The sequence below is a fragment of the Dermacentor andersoni genome, chromosome 10, assembly GCF_023375885.2.
Source record: "Dermacentor andersoni chromosome 10, qqDerAnde1_hic_scaffold, whole genome shotgun sequence".
Lineage (NCBI taxonomy): Eukaryota > Metazoa > Arthropoda > Arachnida > Ixodida > Ixodidae > Dermacentor > Dermacentor andersoni.
In genome coordinates, this window is record NC_092823.1 from 28,982,527 (window position 1) to 29,004,932 (window position 22,406).

At 46.6% G+C, this 22,406-nt stretch overlaps 2 protein-coding genes across 3 annotated transcripts; one reads left to right on the forward strand and one right to left on the reverse strand.

Annotated features, from left to right (window-relative positions):
* Positions 1–1,584: 1,584 nt before the first annotated feature.
* Positions 1,585–9,363, forward strand: LOC129381884 (uncharacterized). 2 transcript variants are annotated; one of them, XM_072284757.1, is made up of 5 exons: positions 1,585–5,469; positions 5,913–5,988; positions 6,106–6,207; positions 6,306–6,430; positions 7,935–9,363. In XM_072284757.1, the coding sequence occupies exons 1-5, from the start codon at positions 5,023–5,025 to the stop codon at positions 8,157–8,159; spliced, it is 975 nt and encodes a 324-aa protein (XP_072140858.1). In that variant the 5' UTR covers positions 1,585–5,022; the 3' UTR covers positions 8,160–9,363. The 2 variants fall into 2 exon arrangements, with proteins under 2 accessions (XP_072140858.1, XP_072140859.1); XM_072284758.1 differs by having other exon boundaries at positions 5,916–5,988.
* Positions 9,364–10,196: 833 nt separating this feature from the next.
* LOC126519198 (putative nuclease HARBI1) lies at positions 10,197–11,411 on the reverse strand. The gene is made up of 2 exons (XM_050168815.1): positions 10,869–11,411; positions 10,197–10,325 (listed from the first exon to the last, which is right to left on the reverse strand). The coding sequence occupies exons 1-2, from the start codon at positions 11,409–11,411 to the stop codon at positions 10,197–10,199; spliced, it is 672 nt and encodes a 223-aa protein (XP_050024772.1).
* Between the last annotated feature and the right edge of the window lie 10,995 nt (positions 11,412–22,406).

Sequence of the window (22,406 nt, forward strand, 5' to 3'; positions counted from 1 at the left end):
CTATAGAATTCCTGTATGTTACCAGCTATATCCTTATTAATCAGGAATCCGACTCCTAGTTCTGGTCTCTCCGCTAAGCCCCAGTAGCACAGGACGTGTCCCCTTTTCAGCAGTGTATATGCTGCTTTCGTCCTCCTAACTTAACTGAGCCCTATTATATCCCATTTACTGCCCTCTAATTCATTCAATAACACTGCTAGACTCGTCTCACTAGATAACGTTCTAGCGTTAAACGTTGCCAGGTTCATATTCCAATGGCGCCCTGTCCTGAGCCAGGGATTCTTAGCACCCTCTGCTGCGTCGCAGGTCTGACCGCCGCCGTGGTCAGTTGCTTCGCAGCTGCTGGGGACTGAGGGCCGGGGTTTGATTGTTGTATTCATATAGGAGGTTGTGGCCAAGTACTGCACCAGGGTGGCCAATCCTGCTCTGGTGAGGGAGTGCGTTACCGGTTCTGGTCGCCGGGATCAGGCCACACTCCAGGCCTGTTTATGCAATTTTATCAACACCCGGATTTTCTTCAATCCGGTGGAAAGTTGCGCGGCACCGGGATTAGAACCACGGACTTCTTGCACGCGAGGCGGGTGTTCTACCTCTACGCCACCACTGCACCTCGTATTTAGCAGTCCTAATAATATTCCTGATAGTAGTACTAATAATATAATTAACTATATATATATATAATATATGTATATGTATAATATGTATATGTATAATATATATATGTATAAATATATATATGTATATATATGTATATGTATATAATTTAATGCTCAGGACGGGCATTTTTCCATCTGAGCTGAAACGAGTAAATTTAATTCCAGAATTTAAGAGAGGCGATCGTTCTGTACTAACAAATTACCGCCCAATGTGTATATTGCAATTCTTTAGTAAAGTAACTGACAAGTTGACTATTACTCGATTAACTTATCACCTGCGTAACTTAATATTATTTCGAATCCTCAGTATGGTTTTCGTCCAACTATTCGACCTACCTGGCCCTTATCTCCCTAATGGATCGCTTAAAGGAAGCTATTGGTAAAGGGTATTTTGCCGGTTCAGTTTTTATTGATCTTATGAAAGATTTTGACACTATTAACCATCACATTTTGTTTTTAAAGTTGGAAGCTATAGGCATAACCGGGCCAGCACTAATGTAACTACGCACCTATCTGCAGGATAGACAAACCATAGATAAAATTTGTATTTTTTTCCGAAGGTAAGTTTACTAACCTAGGGGTACCACAGGGTTCTATTCTCGGACCTTTATTATGTTTAATTTACAGTAACGATCTCCCTGAATGTAACATCCTCACACTGTGTGTTGTACGCCAACGACACAACCATTATTAATTACGATAAAAGTATTTAGTCCTTGGTTACTAAACTCTATAATGACTTAGGTAAAGTTACAAACTGGTGTATAAGAAATAATCTTGTTATAAATCCCTCGAAAACCAAGTTTATTGTATTTAATTCCCCCCAGAAAGCATCTTGTTCAGTTCCATTGCTGAGTCTTGGTTCCCATTTAATCCCTTCTAGCACTCACTGCTCATTCTTAGGGATATAACTAGACTCTAACCTCCAGTTTCGAATATTAAAAAGAAAGTTGCTTACGGCATTCGGTTAGTGATTAGAGCCCGCCAATTCTTTGGCCGTTCTACACTTATCTCGCTATATTACGCTTTTATACACTCACACATTAACTACGCGATAATATGTTGGGGAAATACATATAATACTCACCTCAGTTCACTTCAAACTTTGCAAAACCAAGCAATTAGAATAGTCACCTCTAGTCCCTATAATACTAGCGCTCTCCAATTGCTACACTCTTATAACGTACTGCCTGTCAAAGAAACTATAACTGCTAGCCGGCCTAGTTGGAACCGATTCATCTTAAAACTTGTGCGCAAACAAACAGGGACAAAGAGTTGTTAGAAAGCCCTCGTCCTTGTGTTGCCCCTATTCTTCGTCCCTGTTTGCGCACAAAAAGTTTTAAAAAGAAACTATGTTGTATAATTTGGGTATACTTATTTTTAAGTTATTGATCAAGTTCCTACATCTATAGTTCCTAAAACATCCCTGATAAATGCTGATGTCGCTAGATTTGCTTTATATAATCTCATTACCTCAGGTGCGCACCAGCTATGGCAAATAATCAGTTCATTTTTCAGCTTTATCATGTTGGAATTCCATACCACTTTGCGTCGAAACTTCGCGTTCAACATCCATATTAAAAAAAAAGATCTGAAGAATTTCCTTCTAACAGAAAATATTTAACATTAACTTTCGTTTCTTTTTTTTTTTCTTTCAGCATTATTACTTCAAATATTCCGATGTTCTTATACCTCTCTCTTTGTTAATGGTCATCTATATTTGGAAGTTTTTTTGTTCTTGTTTCTATTGTTGAATTTGTGGTCATGTATATCTTGAAATTCTTTTTTTGTTGTTTGTATTGCAGGTTTGTGTAAAATTCTTTTCTCCGTTAATGTGAATTGCGTTTAGTTCATTTAGTTTTGCTGCATTTGTTCCTTGCAATTGTATAATTTCCTTCGTTAGATTTATTGTAACTCCTAATATTTTTGCATTCTCCAGTACTTACTTTCTTCCATGCTTCCTTATGTATGATTTTATTTGTCGTTCTCGGCTTTGCTTTAGAAAACACATATTTATAAACAACAGAAAGTGCCGATACAGACTGACTATGAGACCTTCTGTATATCATTCTATTTATAACCTGTAATCTATAATGAAGAAATCAATTTCAATTTCAACGACATGGTGTTTTGGTCCCACACGGTGGAAACAATTGTTTCGTCCGAAAAAAATGCTTCATACAATCAGCGACGCCACACGCCGCATACTCTGTTGCAAAACCCATTTGCAACATCTTTCTTTTCAATAACTGGTTTCTGCGCCGCCAGACGGCTTTTGATAATTTCGGCAAATGAACGATTCAGAGTCGAGGTGCTCGCGTTTGCTTATCACTACTGAACGGGATAGTGTAAGTGGCTGTGATGAAAACTCCATCTTTCTTTCATTCGTAGCTAGGGGGCGCCCGTCGTTCAGAGCGTCCAGGGCTGCCAACACTAAGTGAGAATTTCCCCACCGAACACCTGAAATATAACTATTTTTGGCGAAATTTCCCTCGCTTGCGCAAATATAGAATTTCCCAAAGTGAGGGAAATTTAGCAAAAGTTCTGCGTGCTAAAACAATGACCAAAGCTAGTCTGGCGAGATGGAGTGTTACCTGGAGATCCAAAGTGACAAGTGAAACCTCATCTTTGACGTAATGCGCCTCATCAGAACATGGTACTGCTTTAAAAACTATTAGCGCGGTTTACAATAGTAAAAAAAAAAAAAAACGTAGCGCAAGCGTTGCAAACAAGATCGTAGCGCACTGAGCTGTCGTCGTGTAAGCGGATTGCTACACTGAATTTGGAAATTTGCAGAAAAAGTACCGAGTCCTCCTCTGTTGCCAGATGACCGAACAACGAAACGCTATACGGGTGGAGGGAAAACCCAAACCTCACCAAATCCGCTGATATTCGCTGTTACGTCGGGAAAAATATATAAATGATTTATAAACTTCCAACTGTATATTCGGCTCCCAACATTTATTTCAAGCTAGTAAGATTTCTCTTATTTCCACATATAAATGAAAATGACCTAAATCTGGGAAATTTTTCTCGAGTTTACAGCCCTGGGAGCGTCACATATGCGTCCTTCGTTGTACGCATTATTGATTCGGTTGAATGTGTGTGTACCTACCTGTTAGAGCTGGAATTTCTCGTTGCGTGTTTTCTTTCCGGGCGAGATCATTGCTCAAAGCACGTTAACTCTCGACACCATGCCGGGAACGTAGGCTCAAACAGTTGTAAACGACTGCGAAAGGTGCGAACAGCATGTATGCAATACCGAATGGCGGTTCGTTGCGAAAATGGTCGCTTTCTTCTCCTTCGTGTATGTGACAAGTCTTAATTAAAAGGAAAATATCGAAAACCAACACCTGTCGTATCGAATCACCACGTACGTACACGATTTCAGGTAAAAATGGGGCTCTCTGCCACAAAAGACTGTCCGTGTCACCATGTCCAGACATTTATTTCATTGCACTACATTGCGCGCGTCCAGTACTGAAATGTGCCGGACAAACAACACAGGTCAGATCAAACACGATAGAGTAATGAAAGTACTGTGGAGAGCAATTTGAACTACAAATAACGCTCTAATCACAAAACATAATTATCGTTTGGCAGAACGGTTTTAAAGCCAGCAGCGAAGAGTTCAGAAAGCGAAACCTTACGCGGGGAGTGTGGCTAAGATCTACACAATACCCGGTGCTTTTCTCTCTGGCTTTGTAACGTCTTAACTTTCGAATACGTAACACACCCAGAATAGATATATGATGTAGACTGACATCAAACATTTGAGTTCACTTAGAAGGGATCGCACTACCTAGAAGAAACGGATCAGTCATCTGCTTCTACATCAAGGGTGACAGGAGTTTCCTCGTGGTTTCGACAGTTATGGAACGAACGGACGTAGTAGACGCCCGAGGAGAAAGGATAGGTTCGATGAAGCTACATGCGCTTACACACAGTAGGGCCGATGTTTTTCTGGGGTGCGATCACGCAAACAGCTCGCTTTTCCGTTCGTTCGGTCTGGCTGCGACGTCACAAAGTAGGCCGTCCGCAAGGTTTGTCAAAACGGGAGGGAGAGCACAGCCAATAAACGAGCGAGCCTAGCCCCGGAAGTTTGCGTCACCAGTTTGGGCTTCGATCGGGGACGATACATTAAGTGCAGAATGTTTGTGATGCTTTAATAATTACACACGTAATATAAGAAAAAAATTCTTACTGTTGCAACATATAATTTGCCTCGGAAATGTCATGCGAGAGAAGAAAACTAAATTAAGCGGCATATATTTTGCTTTAGTCCGCTAGGTGGTATTGCACACGCCAAAACAAATTGGCGGGAGCGCGCAGTTCAATTGCGAAATCGCAGTGTGTCGGCTGCGAAATGTTGTCGCACAAAAATGTCAAGCTTGGCGCTCACGTGTGGCCACACCAACGTGAACTGTTGGTGGCGTTCATGGAGGGCCACCGCTACCTTGTGCGGACATCGTGCGCACTGACACAGGAGTGCACGGTGGAGCGTAGGCGGCAGCTTTGGAGTGAGCTTACCGCCCTGCTGAACAGAGGGCCCGGCCGCGAAGACTGCCGAACAGTGGCAGGTGTTTTGGCGGAAGGAGGTATTTCTCTCCCGCCGAGATGCCGCCGCAGCTTCCGCAAGTCAAAGGTGAGTGCGAGGAGTGGTTCTGTTGCTTGCGATATTTACAATGCTGTCCGTAATTGCAGCGGCACGGGTGGAGGCCGTCTGCCCGGCCTTCGTGGCCGTGTCCTCGCCTTGGTTGGCACCTCCACGGTGACGGGAGTGTGCGAGCCATTCTTCCAACCGCTCGACGAGGTAAGCCATTGACAAACGCACCGAAAAACGGGAGGACGCGGCATCAATTTACTGTAGTTGCGCCGTGTATACTGCATCGCGTAAGCAGCGTTATACCCCAGTGACGCAGGCCGCTTCATTCGCGATCGCGCCCAGCTTGGATAGAATTTCTCGACAGCGATTGGCTCCTTTCTTCATTCCGCGGAAAGGAGGCAATAGAAATAGAGAAATTTTGCCCCGATCGGGATCGATTCAGATCAAAAGTGCCTGCGTGACATTGGTATAACAGATATAGTTTTTCTCCCTTTATGTGCATGTGTTTGCTGCTGACATGCACAAGACGGTTTACTACTGGGATTTCACGAGATTATTTTTCTGCTGTCATAATTCTACGTTAGTTGCACATTGGGAGGAGCAGATTACGCAAATTTGACAAAACTGCTTCTTCGCATCTTATACATAAGCAGCCCGCCATGGAGGTGACCGTGGGTACGCAATCTGTGGGCACCACCGCTGGCACAAGCGGCCTTTCACGTGAAAGTAAGCTTTTGCTCTTCCCTGTTGCCTTCCTGTTTGTGGAATCTGTTTCGTCTATAAGGAACGCAAACTATTTCTACTCTAACCGTTGAGTGAATGTACCCTTTACAACCAATATAGGAGCACTGCAGCAGCCAGAAGTGGTGGTCCCTGCCGAGCCACTGCCCCGAAGCCCTCCAGCTACTGCACAGCCTGCAGCTGGCCCTGGCGGAGTGAGAACCAGTAAGTGAAAAGGAAATATCCTGCAATGTCACAGCTTGAATGCACTGGACGTAACGTAGTTGTGCGTTTAGTTCATTATAAAGTAGTACTTTTTCCAGGCTACCAACCCCGCATGCAGCGCCGGTTTCGTGGCCCTCGTCGGGTATCCCGCCGGGAGGCCTTGGTCCAACGCCTCGCCGACGACTACGCTAGAAGCGTCGTGCAGAACGACGAGACAAACGAAGTGCGTGTGCCCTTGCCTGCTTTATATGGTGGAGCGTAATAGAATGACAGTAGACAGGTGTAACATTTTTTGAGGAATCTGATGAGCTGCACAGAATGACACTAACTCACATCCATGGCTAACACGTGTTTCAATAGCTGAACTGAAAAAAAAGACTAAGGGAGACGGACGAGAACATGGACATAAACACGGACACTTGCAATCATTAACACAATGTAACAGCTTCAAACACAGTAATCACTGCCATTAGCATTTCTGCAACAGGCAATAACTGGGTGGACTAGACAACAGGGACACTTGCGATCAATCACACAATAACAGCTTCATACATTCCTATTTCCTCTAATACTCTTTCTTTTGAGCAGTTTCACAAACATGGCAAGTTGCCTGTAATCACTCGTTTTAAAACACTGCCTTGTATGACTTACTCGTTTCAAACCTTGGCCGCCCACATTCAAGTATTAGCTAATGAATTTTTTCGCATATGCTGTAATTGCACCACACACGTCGGATTGCGCATGCTGATTGTGATAGTTCTCCCCCATGACACAAAAAAATTCATGTCTGAAACATTTCTCCCAAGGCAGCGGGGTAAATTGAGTGGCATATGTAAAACACACCTAAAATGCTCTGGGCCCATCATCTTCATAATTATTTGCAAAGGCTGTAGCTAACTCACAGTTCAAATTTAGCCTGCACATCGCCGTAAAGTTTCCTTTATTTTGCCGCACTTAGAAACACTATCGCTTGCATAGTTCATTGAGGACGATGGAGAACACAAACCCCAATAAACTATTGAAACATAACAAAGGAGAAGACTGTTGATTAATGAGTTGCAATGGTTGTAATTAAGGCAGTAACAGGAAAGCTTTGCCACACAATACACTCAGGACTGTGGCTATTTCCACAAAGTTTGAAGTTGCTAACTTGTTCTGGAAGGCTGGGAAACATCACATATAATGGCAGTGCAACAGCTTGCAATGCTTGAATAACAATTTACATACAGGGTCCAATACATGCTTTCGCAACAAAATGCAACATAGGGTCTAGCATTTGCTACAGCGATACATGTCATCGTCGCTTGCTCATTCGCAATCCCAAACTCATTGCTATGCCATCTGTTAACTTTCCAGCGGCTCGACAGCATACAAATACAAATGGTATTGATATTTCTTTGCACAACTACATGAAAAGCAACAACAAAAAACAGATACAATGGTGCAGACAGACAACAACATAAGAAGTGCTTGTCCTTGTCCCCATAACTGATGAACATGTGGTAATCTGAATGAGCATACATGCAGTTGAGCGCCTTTATACGTAAAGTGCTTGGGACCACCAAAATCACCCGTTTTACAGCTCACTTTGTAAAGATCGTGCATAGCACGCCTCACACTAGGAACCGACCGAACATAATTACTCTTTCGTTATACAGGTCACTTTGCTGTAGAGGTGCTTGACCGATTGTGCGCGAATGGATGCTGATGTAATGATTTCTTTCTAGCTTCTTCGTGGTATCCGCCAGGGCGTGGACCGGCTCGCTGCAGCTACTGAGCGGGTCGTGGCTGCTGTTGAGCGGCAGGCTGACCAAGTTGCTGGGCCAGCTTTCACAGCTCCTGGGCCAGCTAATGCAAGAGGCAGTGGCTGCAAGGGGGCAGTAGAAAATTGGAAGTTTTATTATTTATTACTTTTATTCTTTTTATTATTTAATATTATTCGTTCATTATAATAACTTTGACCTCGTTTTGTACATTTAAATATTTTTTTTACTGATCTCTAAACTTTGAGATGTTACTCGAAGATAGCAGAAATAAAATAGTTACCTTATTTCCGTTATGTGCACAAGAAATTGCATACTATTTCAGTAACTTTATCTTTAGTATGTTTTAGTATTTTTTAGCAAGTATCATTAATATGTTTAGGGTGTTTCAGTCATACGAGTTAGATGGCAGTCATGCTAGCGTTGCTCTTTCTGTACTCTGTGTTGTTACACTGAGGTCCAATTTTTTTTCTTGCAAGGTTCCATATCCAGCGTCTACCTGAAATCACCAGATGGCTGCTTTAGAATTGTGTTAGACATTACATATAGTGAAGCTCACTCGAATGGAAATCATTATTTGGCGCCTGACGGGGATTCTCCAGCAAACAGCTAATGCCTTGTACGCGGAGAAAAACAGTATTAGTCATATTGTTTTCAACTAGGTCATGTTATTCCTGCCATTTATATCGAAGTACAGAATGCTAGTCAGGCTTGCGTGATGTTTTATTTGTATGTTTACCACTTTTATAATGAGAGGGTAATAAGTGTTACATGAAGCACTTCTGGCTAGCCACATAGGCTCCTGCTGTGGTATTTTTTTGCTACTACTTCCATGTAACTTTATATATGCTAAGCTGCAGCTATGGAGTGCATTACTGTACTTGATACTGAAGAGTAGTTCAAGGTGCTGTGATATGTGACATACACACGTCCTGCAGGCTTCCTGCTACAGCAGCACGTTAGTCCAGCTCATTGTGACATATTTCATCACTGTTACTACTTCAGAAATGTTGTATGTGGGGTGTATCTTAATGCAGAACATGTAGTGGCTGACATTTATCTGTATTTTTTTTTGTGACACGAGCATGTTTACAAAGTTGAAGCCATGGAGTACATTAAAGTAATACCATTTCCTTGAGCTACACCATGTCTTGGCTTTACTCCATGCTGGCTGAATATACTACATGAACAATGTGCCCGTTGCAGTGGGAAACGAAATGTTCTTCTGAAGTTTCAATCTAGCTACCCAGCTGGCTACAGGGATGGACAAAAATGTCGAAATGGCACGACATGTCTTCGTGCAAAACCTACCTCTGTCTGTCTTGTTTTCAAAATTCCCTGTTATAACAGTGTGTCATTTTGTATTTTGTGTTTCTAGTTGTTTAAGAATAAAACTACAAAAGAAAAAAGAACCCGCTCAGGTGCTCGTGCTGTTTTTTGTATTCTCCTTGAATTTTCGTTCCCATCAGGAACCAAGTTGCCCAGCAACACTTTTTTAACGTCTCTTTTCCACTGTTTCTAAAGCTTTTGTTACTGTGGCACACCCTGTGAAAATCCGCAATCGAGATTTCAGTATTAATCAAAACAAATATTTTTGAAAATGCCTTGCGTTCTTCTGATCAAGGGCGACCATTTCATTTTTTCAATAGCATTATGAGGTTTGCCTTTTCACGCCTATGTTGGAGAACTCACCTGATTTTACGGTTGAGCCGCGCGACGAGCCTGCTGTTGCTGCCTCAGCCGACGATGCAGCGCACGCAGGTGAGTGGTACGCCAGGTAGGGGCCGCAGAGAACAGGTTGACAACCTGGCTCCTCAACTGCTTTGCCCTCATGAGCAGCTCTGGGCGTTTCTTGCCGGCAGGTGTGGTGCCCTTCAGACACAGGCAAGCCCTGTCGCAGCGGTGGCTGGGTGTCCTCGGCCTCCTCATCGCTGTCCTGCAGCTCCGGCTCCCCTGCCTTCAAAGCAATGTTGTGGAGAGCGGCGCAGGTTGCCACGATTGTGGCTGCATCCTTGGGCTCATAAAGGAGGGTCCGGTACCTTTGAAGGCACCGGAACCTTGCCTTCAAGACACCAATACCCCTCTCCACAACGTTCCTCATGGAGGCATGGGCCTGGTGTCAGCAGCCATGGCTCATGAGGGTAGCCTGAGTCTCCTGCATGTTGGAAACATAGCTGTGTAATATACTTCACTGACTGCTACATGTCCGCAGCACTCACCAAGCACCTATTCTCCACGTCGCAGGTTACGTGTGAGGTGGCCCAACAGTGGTGAGTGCCTCCACACGTAGGAGTCGTGGCTGGATCCGGGGAAACGGGGATCGATGTCCACGATGCGCATGTGCGCATCACACACCTGGAGGGCATAACAAACGGGTGGAAAATGGTTCGGAATAATCAATTTGAGCTGGAATACTTTCGTATTTCACGTCATGCTGACAGATAGTCTGAATGAAATGTTTTTGCACCAACGTGATTTCATCATTCTTTCCCAGACACAGCTGCATTCTTTCCCACATTAGTAAAAAGCAATCTCCGATATAGTCTTCTTTAATTATTGCAAGAAATGTGCAAAAAGCTACATTCACGAGAGATTTGTGAATTAACGCTCATCATAGCCGCCTTGGTTGTTCAATGCGTACTCTTATACCCGTACCGCAAGGGCACTATCGATCGATTTGATTCGGTTCGAAATTATCAACCGCGATTACCTGCCTCCCGCAGCTTAAGCAAATGCGTCAATCTGGACCGAAAAATTCAATTCCGAACGGGCTCGATCACGATCGATATTGCTTTGCGTGGTACCCGCATTGTACACACTACGACGGCACAACATAAAACCGATAACCTATATAAAAGATGAAAGCGTGCAAAAAAATGGCAGATCATGAGTACTTACGATCATGGTATTCAAGGCGTAGAACCCTTTCCTTGACATGAAGCCCGTAGTCTCGCCCGGGCTGAGTCCTTCGGGCTGTTTGATCGCTATGAGCGTCCCGTCGACACAGGCCACTACACCGGGAATACGGCCGCGATCCGCAAAGGCCGCCTTTGCACTAGCCTTGCCGCCCGTTGTCAACGGGAAGCTCACCCAACCCTGTTGCCGGCCCACCACAGTTATTGCTTCCGCAACTGCGTGAATGCTCTCGCTCACGGAAGCCTGCCCCATGGATACGAATACTTCGCTGCCGATGGATCTTTGGAAGCTACCCGTCGCGAAGAAACGGAGAGCACAAAGCACCCTGTCTTGCGTCGTGATGCCACCGGTCGAAAGGCCACCGATGGCGTCTTCCAATTGCTCGCAGAGCCAGCGCACAGTGCGTTTCGAGAGCCTGAAGTGCTCGCGGAACTCTTCCTCGGTAAGCTCGTCAAATGCGTCCCGAAAGATGCGTCGCCGAGGCTGCCCGAGACACTCCAAAAGCGCGACGATAGTAGCGGCCATCGCGACTCGTGAGCGCCAAACAAACCGCCGAACAATGAACGCGATTCTCTGAGCACAACGTGAAACGGCGAGCATTCTCGACAAATGCACTCGGATCAATCAAAATTAAAACAACACTATTTATATTTATCACAGCGCAGGCACATTTAATTTCACTGTGATCACAGTTGTTTTCAATAATTAACATCGCTAACGTTCGGCGATGGCGAATCGCGTTTTAATCTCGAAAAACTCGGCGAGCGACGACATTATGAGCAGATGACAGGCGCATCGTCTGCTACTAGCGCTGCTATGGGGCTCTTGCATTGCCCAGGGGGCGCTGCGAAAAAGGTGCTAAAAAGCGCCCTCTGTCCTAAAATGGGTCGTACCAAGCTCGGTCGTCTGCTTCGGAAAGCACGTTTACAATATGGACCCGCCACTTTCGGTTGTGTTGTATCACGGCCTGCAGCGAATATCGGGCGCCGAAGATTTTTTCAGGAGTGGCACGCTGCGTAAAGGCAAGAAATTACGCAGTGCCGAATACGTGTATGCCGTTCAAGAATTAAGCGGCGAAGTTTTGGCGCGGTGTCAATCGCAAGTGAAGCGAGTCGCGTACGAAGTGGAACTTCAGGTAAGGTTTTCACGCTGCTAGATTCAGGCGCACAAACGTGAGGAAACGCTTGCTATAAATGAATCCACAGCAGCGATAAGCAGACATCATGTGTACGGAACTGCTCGAGCACACGACGGTACGCGCCGCGACGGCAGCGGTCTTTCGACATGCCGCGAAACGGCGGGTCTCCTGCAATCTTTGTTGACTGCATGCCGCTAAACAAGTAGTTATGCCTGCGTTGTAGTAGCGGCCATCTGTCCCTTTTAGTAACTGGTAATAACTGATGCAATGCATATGAGCTCGCACGTACGTGCGAATCGCGCTGCAGCGCGAGCTCGTGCGCTGCTCGCTTGATGTAGCTTTTCATGACAACGCTCGAAAATCGATCTGCTGTAATCAATACTATCTTGCTGCGCTGCCTCAAAATGCTGGCTTGAGGTCAAGTATGAGCACATTTAACTCTCTAACCTGTGCTGCTCGTAGTGGGGTAGTGTATTGTCACCGAATCAGCCCGGCCATTTGTGGTCATTTGCACACACCTGGGCACTTCACCACTTCGCACCGGTCGAATTGTTAATTGTCGCTATGGCCGGGTTTCGAATCGTGAATCACCAGCCATGCCTGCTGCTATGTCGGTCTGCCGTCGGGACTGTAGGTGCAAAAGATCAAATTTTAGAACGCAGATCTATAATCAAGCAAGCTTCAAGACAGTTGAAGCAGTCAGCATGGCGCGAAGTTTCGCATACCCAGCGCGCCCGACGCTCCGCTTCGTGAGGCCTTGAAGGGAAACGATAGAATCGGATGTTGGGATTCAGGCCTTCTTGTTCATGGCAGCCCACAACGCAGCAGTATCGACGGTGACGCTTTTTCGATGCTGAGCTGGGTCCTTCCGGATCGGCGTCGCCGATTCCTTCTGCTTCCAGCATTACGTCCCACGGCACACGGAGAGTCCGTTTTCGTTAAACTATAGCCTGCGACTGGCTCGCAGCGTGGTCCACGTGGTCTGGGAGAAGTGACGAGCCTTTTCGCACTCGCAACACGGCAGAAAAAAGTGCGAATCGACGCGAAACTCGGCCTAGAAACGTGCTTCGCCACAGCCAGGGCTCAATACGACCCAAGCTGGTACGACCCAAATGTCGTTTCCCGCGCCGCCACCAGGCGCCGCTACTATACCTCAAACTCCAGCGCAAGGCGCCCATGGCAACGGCCATTCATTCTTCGAAACGAATGCCCTTGTCGACCGTTCCACGCTAGCGGCCGTTTCCCCTCGCTTTTGGAATGATTGACAGGAGTGTGACGTAAGCGCATTTTGTGGTCCCGCCCCAGCGCAATGGCCGCCGTGACGAAACGCGCGGGCGCCAACGAATCACGAGAGGGCAAGCGAGAGAACTGAAAAGCGAGCTGTATGCGCGATCGCACCCCTGAGTCGTAATGGCGAGTAGCTGTCGCGGCTTAGTTGTTAGAATGGGCTCCTGCGGTAAGTTTCTTTTTTTACCGTTGTGTTTTAGTTCTCAGCGCACAATATGCTCAGGTGGCAGCCTAGGTGAGCGGACATCCCTTCTTGCCTGGCCGTGGCTAGTCAGGTTAGGAGTACACTACAGAGAGTCGCTTTAGGTGCTACTCTGTAGCGGCTAGCCAGGATAGGCGGTGTCATGCGCGCTGTGCTCCAGCGCAGCGAGAGTAGTAGGTTGTGTAATGTCATGTTTCTCAAATGGGTTTGAAGTAAGAGGCAGCACGAAGAATTCGGTCCCTGCTGCCGGCGTTAACGCCATCGCTGAGACCGCGTCTATGCGTAGTGATCGAGTGATGAATAAAAGTTGAAGGAAGACGCAGAGAACAAAAGCGCCGTGTTTCAACACAGAATTTATTGAAAGAACGAGTTAATATGTCCTTGAAATGTGCATGCGCGTTCAAGCCAGCAAACAATCATGACTACTAAACGTGGTTAGATCAGTTAATAAAAAGCTGCGTGCTGGTCGGCTATCACCGGTTTGCCTAATATGAAAAGGGAAGTTGCTAAAACAAATAGCCTTGTTTGCCTACTCCCGTTTTGACCTTGTCTATGTAGCCTTACACGCCGACTGTGACCCACGTTGTCTAGTTGCTTGGACAACTAAATATGTGCGCTACGCGATACCATAGTGGTCGTTCTATCGTAGTCCTTAAACATTTCTCCCTGCAGTCGTCGTGACGCCTTCTGCACCGACCCAGCTGCCCACGTTGTCTAATAGCTTCGGCCACCAGATATGTGTTCGTAGCGGTGATGCCGTCGTGGTCATTGACTTTCTAGTTTTGTCGTCCGACTCGTCATGCCTTCGTCGTCACCAGCGTCGTCGCACATTCATTACGCATTCTTTGTCACAGTGTCGTGAGAACGTCATGGTCGTTTCACTGACCTCATTAAATATTCGTCTTGACTCTCCATGCTCCAGTAACTCATTGTCTAATAGCTTCGACCCAAGAGATGTTTTCGTGATTGTGATGGTGTCGTGGTCTCAGTGCATTTCTGGCATTTCAGCTTTGTCATTCGACTCTCGCCATGCAGTCGTGTACACGCCAAAGTTGCCGTGCAGTTTTCGTAATGCAGTTGTCGTGTCACGTCATCGTCGTCACAAACTTTTTGTCATCATATTATCCTAATACCATTGTCATGCCAATAATGCCAGGGCAGCGGCGTCTGCGTCCCGCGTGCGTTTGGTGTCTTGCGACACCACAGACCCAAGCACATGGAGTTTGGGCCCTCCCTGTGTAACCGTGCGCAGCTTAGCCGTATCCAAATAAAGGGGGATCCTGTACGTTGAACGGATACCATTTGTTTAAAACTTAACGACCCCTCGGAGGCAACTCTCTGGCCATCACTTGACCCAGGCGACACCCGGGACGGATCCTTCTAGCAAAAATCACTAATTCCGTTTATTCTCTCTCTCTTTCTCGAACCTTTATCTTACTCTCTAATTTTCAATATTTTTTAGACAGCAGGAGTTAACCTGGTGCGTCTCGCCGAGTCCTTGCGGACAAAAAGCCAACTTCTCCGTTACTTGATAGTAACAAATTTCATCCTTCGGTACTTGAAGAGTAACGGTGCTAAGATGAGGCAGCTCTCATTTATTTGGATCACATATACATCACAAATCATTCAAGATGCTGCAGCTATATTATCGGTGAAATGTCCTGCACCAGTTTTTGGCATGACAAGCTTTTTTTTTTTCAGTGCGTGTGTCTGTTAAAATACATTGCTCAAAATTGCTGTGCGCTACAGTAGTGTCGACAAGAATGCACTACTGGGCTAGTTTAAGAGATTCATGTCTTAGAGCGCAATAGCATGGTCGTGTCTCACCTGGCTTTTCTTTCTCTACGTCTTTTTACATTCTAAATAGTAGACTTCATGGCACAATACCAACCAAGTCTGTTGTTGCTCGTGAAGATAAAGCTCTGCTACATAGTTTTGCGTGAAACCATTTATATTTGCCACACTTCTGCAGGCACATACAATGAACAAGCTTATTTTAGCGTCTCATAATTCAAGAACTGCTTCCCTCGAGGTACATAGTTTATTCTGGCTATTTGAGTGATCTCGAAGTTATAAGGGTAATGTCGAAACATCATGCCATTATCAATTGGATAACCTCTCCAGTTGCTTTAATTTGTTAGGTGGTTTCTGTGAGGTCTCTTGTTAGCAGACCGGATGTGGGCCAAGTATTTCTACTTGTACTCATGACCACAAGGCATCATAGAATTCTCTACAAGCTTTTTCAGATCACATGCCTTATATGAAGAAGCATTGCTTTTAAGAAATTGTCTAAACAATGCCAATAGAGCGAAGACGTATTCGTATACATACAAAAGGGGCGGTGACCCGGCAGGGGCGTCTGCGTCAGCAGGCGTTTGGTGTGTTGCGACACCACGTACCCGAGCACACGAGGGTTGGAACCTCCCGCGTGTAGCCGTGCGCGGCTTAGCCGTGTCTGGGGAAAAGGGGATCCTGGCGGTTGAGCCGATGCTGGGTGTTTGGACCTCTAAGGCCCCCCGGCGGAGGCAACACACCTCTCGGCCTCGGCTTCACATAGACGGCACCCCCGGACTGACCCACCCGGGGGAAAGCGGTAGAGGCCTTTCCTGTGCCCCTCTTGAATCTTTTTTCTTTCCTAACTTCTTTCTTTTACTATCCTATTTTCTTCTCACTTCCGTGACTTCCTCATTTTCCCAGGCGGCTAGGGTTAACCTTGTGTATGTGCCCTCCTTTGGGTATAATATATCGGGTTATAGTGGCAATGTGCGGTTGGCGCCTGCAGCCTTACGCGTTAAGTGCTGCACCGTCCCCAAATTGGGCTCCGTGGTGGGTGGCCGCCATTGCAGCCGAAAAGAAACTGAAATACTATGGGAGCACCCGCATTTCCCCGATTACTTGATCGTCACCCTCAGAAGAAGGGACGCACCGAAGACTTGAGCACATGTTTCACCCGCACTAAAGAGACCTACCCGAAATACCACGTTGTGCACAGCGAGAACTCCGAAAAACAGGCCAGAGTCATTTCCCCTTTCATAGTTGCAAATTCTTTAACTGAAGCCATAGGTTCAGGTTATAAAGTAACGAAGATGGCTAGCGGGGACCTTCTCCTTGAGATCCCTCAGAAACATCAGTACGAGAAGCTTGGCAGTCTAGTGAAATTTGGTGACATGAATTTCCGTTACACAACACCGAACAGTGACTAGTTCACGGGGAGTCGTGTCAGAGGCAGACCTCCAAGATTTGACAGAATCTGAACTCCTGGAAGGGTGGAAAGACCAAAATGTCACTAATGTAAAACGTATTATACTTCGACGAGACAACAAGGAAATCCCCACTAAGCATCTTGTCCTAACTTTTGCATCCAGCGTACTGCCAGAAACCATCGAAACAGGATACATCAGGTTAAATGTGAGACCATATATTCCAAACCCCAGACGTTGTTTCCAATGCCAAAGGTTCGGCCATGGCTCGCAGAGCTGCTGTGGTCAAATAACTTGTGCAAAATGTGGAGTGCAGGGCCACCCCTCCGACAACTGCAGTGGCACGCCTCACTGTGTAATCTGCAGTGGTGAACATCCAGCCTATTCACGTTCCTGTCCGAACTGGAAGAAAGAAAAAGATAATCACACTTAAGGTCAAGGAAAATATTTCGTTTAAGGAAGCCCGTAAACGGTGCTCACCTTCCCACAACACACCTTATGCTAATGCGGCGCGTCGGGGGGCAGCGTCGCAGCGGCCATTGCCTAGTGCCCAGCCCGCGAGCAGGTACCTTTGGCTCCTGCCCCCAGGGTGGAAGTAGGTAAGCCTACTCCATTCAACCAGCAAACTGGCCAGTCTACCCTTGGGTGGCCGGCCCCAAAAGAGTTATCTGCGGTAAACTGCGCTACACGCAGCGATCCCGCAGGACCGATAGCGGACCCGAAGGTAGGCGCAGCCGAGGCTGCCTCAACCTCCCCGGACCCTTCCAGCGCTGGCAACAGCCGGCGCAGCCAAATCCCAGAGGGAGCCCCATCGACCTCCGGGCTGGTGGGCGCAGGGGTCTCGCCTTCCGAGGTGAGACTCTACCGAAAAACTTCTCGCTCTCAAGAGCGCGTGTCCGGCGCCTCACAAGAGGCAATGGACACAACACCTATCCCCACGGCGCACCAAGCGCCTAAGGAGCGGCGAGGCTCCCTCGAACGCTCCAAAAAAGGCAAAACCCCGGTTACAGGGCCTCGCAAGAGCTCTGTAATCTAATTCATCACTTCTGTTTCCGTATACACAGCACCAACTTACTTTAAATATGGATACACATATCATACTTCATGGTTACTTATCTATATATCTATCTATCTCTATATATCTTATCTATATATCTATATCTATCATATATGGATACTTATCATACGTATGGTCATCAGAAGAAACTTCTGATGACCATACACAAGCAAAAATTATTCACCAAAATAGACAACGATGAAATACCTCGTTATGCATTGCGCCGGAATACCAGACACTTACCGAAAACAAGAACAAATTATGGTAAGCACACTTTCATATATCAGTCGACAGAAATAGTAAACAAGGTAGGAGAATTGTTAAACTTCAGTGCTTCAGAAAGTACCTATAAAAAACAGCTTAATGCATTATTACTTGCCGATGACATTGCTTTCACTAATTATTAACATTTTTCATTTTATTGCCTCTGTTTGTAGACATGTATGATCTAACAAAGAGCGCATACTGTGCTAATCTTTATGAGGCTTGCTGGTTCTAACGAACAAATATTGTAATCATTTTTGTTCATGAATTGATGAACTCTTGTGTGAAATATCTATGTACGTTATATGTGTATTCATTTGTACTGATTTTATCCGCTGTTGTAACCGTGGGGTCTGGGACCTCTGTCAGGCCTGCGTGCCTTTAGTCCCAGTCTCCCCTCGCTCGGACGAGAAATAAAGTACATATGATGATGATGATACATTGGAACGTCAGAGGTCTTAGAAACCTTGATGATGTGCAGGAACTCATCCACCAACACAATCCAAAAGTGCTGTGTTTACCGGAAATACACTTAAAATCCAAACACACAAATTTTGTACGCGCACAGTACAGTGTTATCCCCGCAGGGGCGTCTGCGTAAGCAGGCGTTTGGTGTGTTGCGACACCACGTACCCGAGCACACGAGGGTTGGACCCTCCCGCGTGTAGCCGTGCGCGGCTTAGCCGTGTCTGGAGAAAAGGGGATCCTGGGGGTTGAGCCGATGCTGGGTGTCTGGACCTTTAAGGCCCCCCGGCGGAGGCAACACACCTCTTCGGCCTCGGCTTCACATAGACGGCACCTCCAGGCTGACCCACCTGGAGGACATCGGCAGTCGCCTTTTCCTGTCTCTCCCTCCTCGAATCTTCGTCTTTATCTCTCACTTTTGACCTTTCCTGTCTCCTCTCTTCTTTTTACTTCCTTGCTCCTGGTGGCAAGGGTTAACCCTGTGTGGCTATCCAACCTTGGGTACACCATATTCGGTTATAGTGACGGCGTAAGACTGGCGTCGTGCAGACTTGTACGCAAGCTCTGCCGCGTCCCCTCGTTGGGCTCCGTGGTGGGCGGTCGGCGCTGTTGCCGAATGCATACATTTTTTCATGGAAACTTCTTTCCCCTCCCTTACTGATCGCCCTCAGAAACGAGGGCGCACCGAAGATGTCTTCAAGCTTTTTGGACGCCAAACCCAAAACTTTCCCCGCTTCCATGTTATTCATTCCGAAAAGCCAAACAAAGCAGTGCGAAACATCTCACCATTCCTTGTTTCAAAGTCCCTAACTGATATTTTTGGTCCAGTTTACAAAGTGTCGAGGATGGCAAGCGGCGACCTCCTCTTGGAGCTCCGCGATGTAAAACAGTATGAGAAACTACCGCAACTAGTGTCATTTGGAGAGACCCCCATAACAGTAACCCCGCACCGTACAATGAACACCACCCGTGGTGTTGTGTCAGATGATGATTTGCTTGAGCTGACTGAAGCGGAACTACTGGAGGGCTTCAGCGAACAAAATGTGATCAATGTCAGAAGAATTAAGATGAGGCGGGATGGAAAAGAGATTCGGACGAAGCACCTAATAATTACTTTTGGATCAAGTATCTTGCCCGAATCAATCGAGGCCGGGTACATCAAGCTCCGTGTCAGGCCGTACGTGCCAAACCCACTCCGATGTTTCAAATGCCAGCGCTTCGGCCACAGCTCGCAGAGCTGCCGAGGCCGCCAAACATGTGCAAAATGCAGTGCCCACGAACACACATCTGAAGCTTGTGAGAATGCTCTCCACTGTGTAAACTGTGATGGGGAGCACGCCGCGTACTCGCGGGCGTGCCCATCCTGGAAAAAAGAAAAGGAAATTGTAACAGTTAATGTAAAGGAAAATATAAGTTTCAAGGAGGCACGCAGGCGGGTATCGTACCTGCCCAAGAAAACCTTTGCCGATGTGGCGCGTCAGGGGGCAGCGTCACAACGGCCTCCGGCGGCTGTCCGACCCACAGGCAGTGAGTCGGCGGTTACGCCATCTGCCCCCGCGGCGGTTGCAGCTAGCGCTGCTCCGTCGACCCAGAATGAGGGACCATCGAGCGCGAAGGTGGCCGCCGCCGAGGCTGTCCCAACCTCCCCGGCCCCTTCCAGCGCTGGCAACAGCCGGCGCAGCCAAATCCCGCAGGGTGCCCCATCGACCTCCGGGCTGGTGGGCGCAGGGGTCTTGCCCTCCAAGGCAGGACTCTCTCTTGTAACTTCTCGCTCGCAAGAGCACGTGTCCGGCGCCTCACAAGAGGCAATGGACACTACTCCGGTCCTCAAGGCGCACCAAACGCCTAAGGAGCGGCGAGGCTCCCTCGAACGCTCCAGAAAGGCCAGAACCCCCGTTACAGGGCCTCGAAAGAGCTCTGTAACCTAAGGCATCACCTCCCTTTCCGTACACACAGCACTCATTTACTTTCAACATGGATACACAAATTATGCAATGGAATGTCAGAGGTCTTCTTAGGAACCTTGATGATGTGCAAGAGATTATACACAAACACAATCCAAAAGTGCTGTGTCTACAGGAAACACACCTAAAAACACAACACACAAACTTTCTCCGACAGCATGTTACTTTTCGCAGTGCCGGTGTTGCAATTGTAATCCAAAAGAGCATAGCATGTCAACATTTACGGCTACGAATGGCCCTTGAAGCAGTGGCGGTTCGAATAGTTTTGCTAAACAAACTTATCACTATTTGCTCGATTTATATACCCCCACACTACAAACTAAGCAAACATGAATTTCAGTCCTTCATAGATGAATTGCCAGAACGCTATGTTGTTCTTGGCGATTTCAATGCACACAGCACCTTCTGGGGAGACTCTCGTATCGATGCGCGAGGGCGTCTCGTTGAACAGTTCCTTTACTCTTCTGGAGCGTGCCTTCTAAATAAGAAAGAACCCACATATTACTCTCTTGGGAACAGAACCTTTTCGTCAATAGATCTTAGTATAGTTTCCGCCTCTTTACTGCTCGAACTCGAATGGGAAGTGACGAGCAATTCTTACGGGAGCGATCACTTCCCCGTATTGCTAAGAACATCTAAAGAAAATGAATTTCCTCCACAAGCTCCTAGGTGGAAGATTGATACAGCAGACTGGGAGAAATTCCGAACTTTAAGTAGTATTTCATGGGATGACGTGTCCTTGTTAGGAATTGATGCTGCCGTGGAATATTTTACAGCCTTCATAATAGATGCCGCAGCTAAATGTATATCACAAGTAAATGGATTGGCATGCAAACGGCGTGTCCCGTGGTGGAACGACGATTGTAGGATCGCTCGTAAGAAACAAAACAGAGCGTGGGGGTTGCTGCGCACCTCCCCCACTGCGGAGAATCTTATCAGTTTTAAAAAAGTAAAATCCCAAGGCAGGCGAATCCGCCGACAGGCCAGAAGAGAGAGTTGGGAGAAGTTTTTATCCGGTATCAACTCCTATACATATAAGGCCAAAGCCTGGACCAGGGTTAATAGGATAAAAGGGCGACAAACATATTCACTTCCTTTGGTGAACACACAAGGTGAAACACTGAAAGATCAGGCATACTCACTTGTGTCGAGAGCGTGTCGAGCTCAAACCATTATTCGCAATCCTTTTTGAAATACAAACAAGTAGAAGAATGAAAGCCAATAATACGAAAATCCAGACAGAATGAACCTTATAACCGGCCGTTCAGTATTGCTGAGTTGAGAGCTGCCTTGACCACATGCAAAAGCTCTGCACCGGGACCTGATAGAGTCATGTACGAAATGATCAGAAACTTACACACTGACACCAAACTTACACTACTCACGCTTTTCAACGCTATTTGGGCTACGGGATACCTCCCATCCACATGGAAAGATGCGATTGTGGTCCGTGTTCTTAAGCAGGGTAAGGGTAAGGACCCTTCCTTGGCTGCAAGTTACCGTCCGATAGCTCTTACAAATTGTCTTTGTAAGCTTTTTGAAAAAATGGTTAACCGCAGACTTGTGCATTTCCTTGAACTCAACAATATCCTCGATCCCTTTCAGTGTGGCTTCAGAGAAGGGCGGTCCACAACCGATCACCTTGTGCGCATTGAGGGAAACATTCGCGACGCCTTTCTACATAAACAATATTTCCTATCCGTATTCCTCGATATGGAGAAGGCGTACGACACTACGTGGCGCTATGGAATCTTGAGAGACTTGTCGGGAATTGGCATCTGTGGCAATATGCTCGTCCTAATAGAAAGCTATTTATCCAACCGCACATTCCGCGTGAAATTCGGCAATGCATTGTCGCGACCTTTTATACAGGAAACTGGTGTACCTCAAGGTGGTGTACTTAGCTGCACGCTCTTCATCGTGAAAATGAACACCCTTCGTGC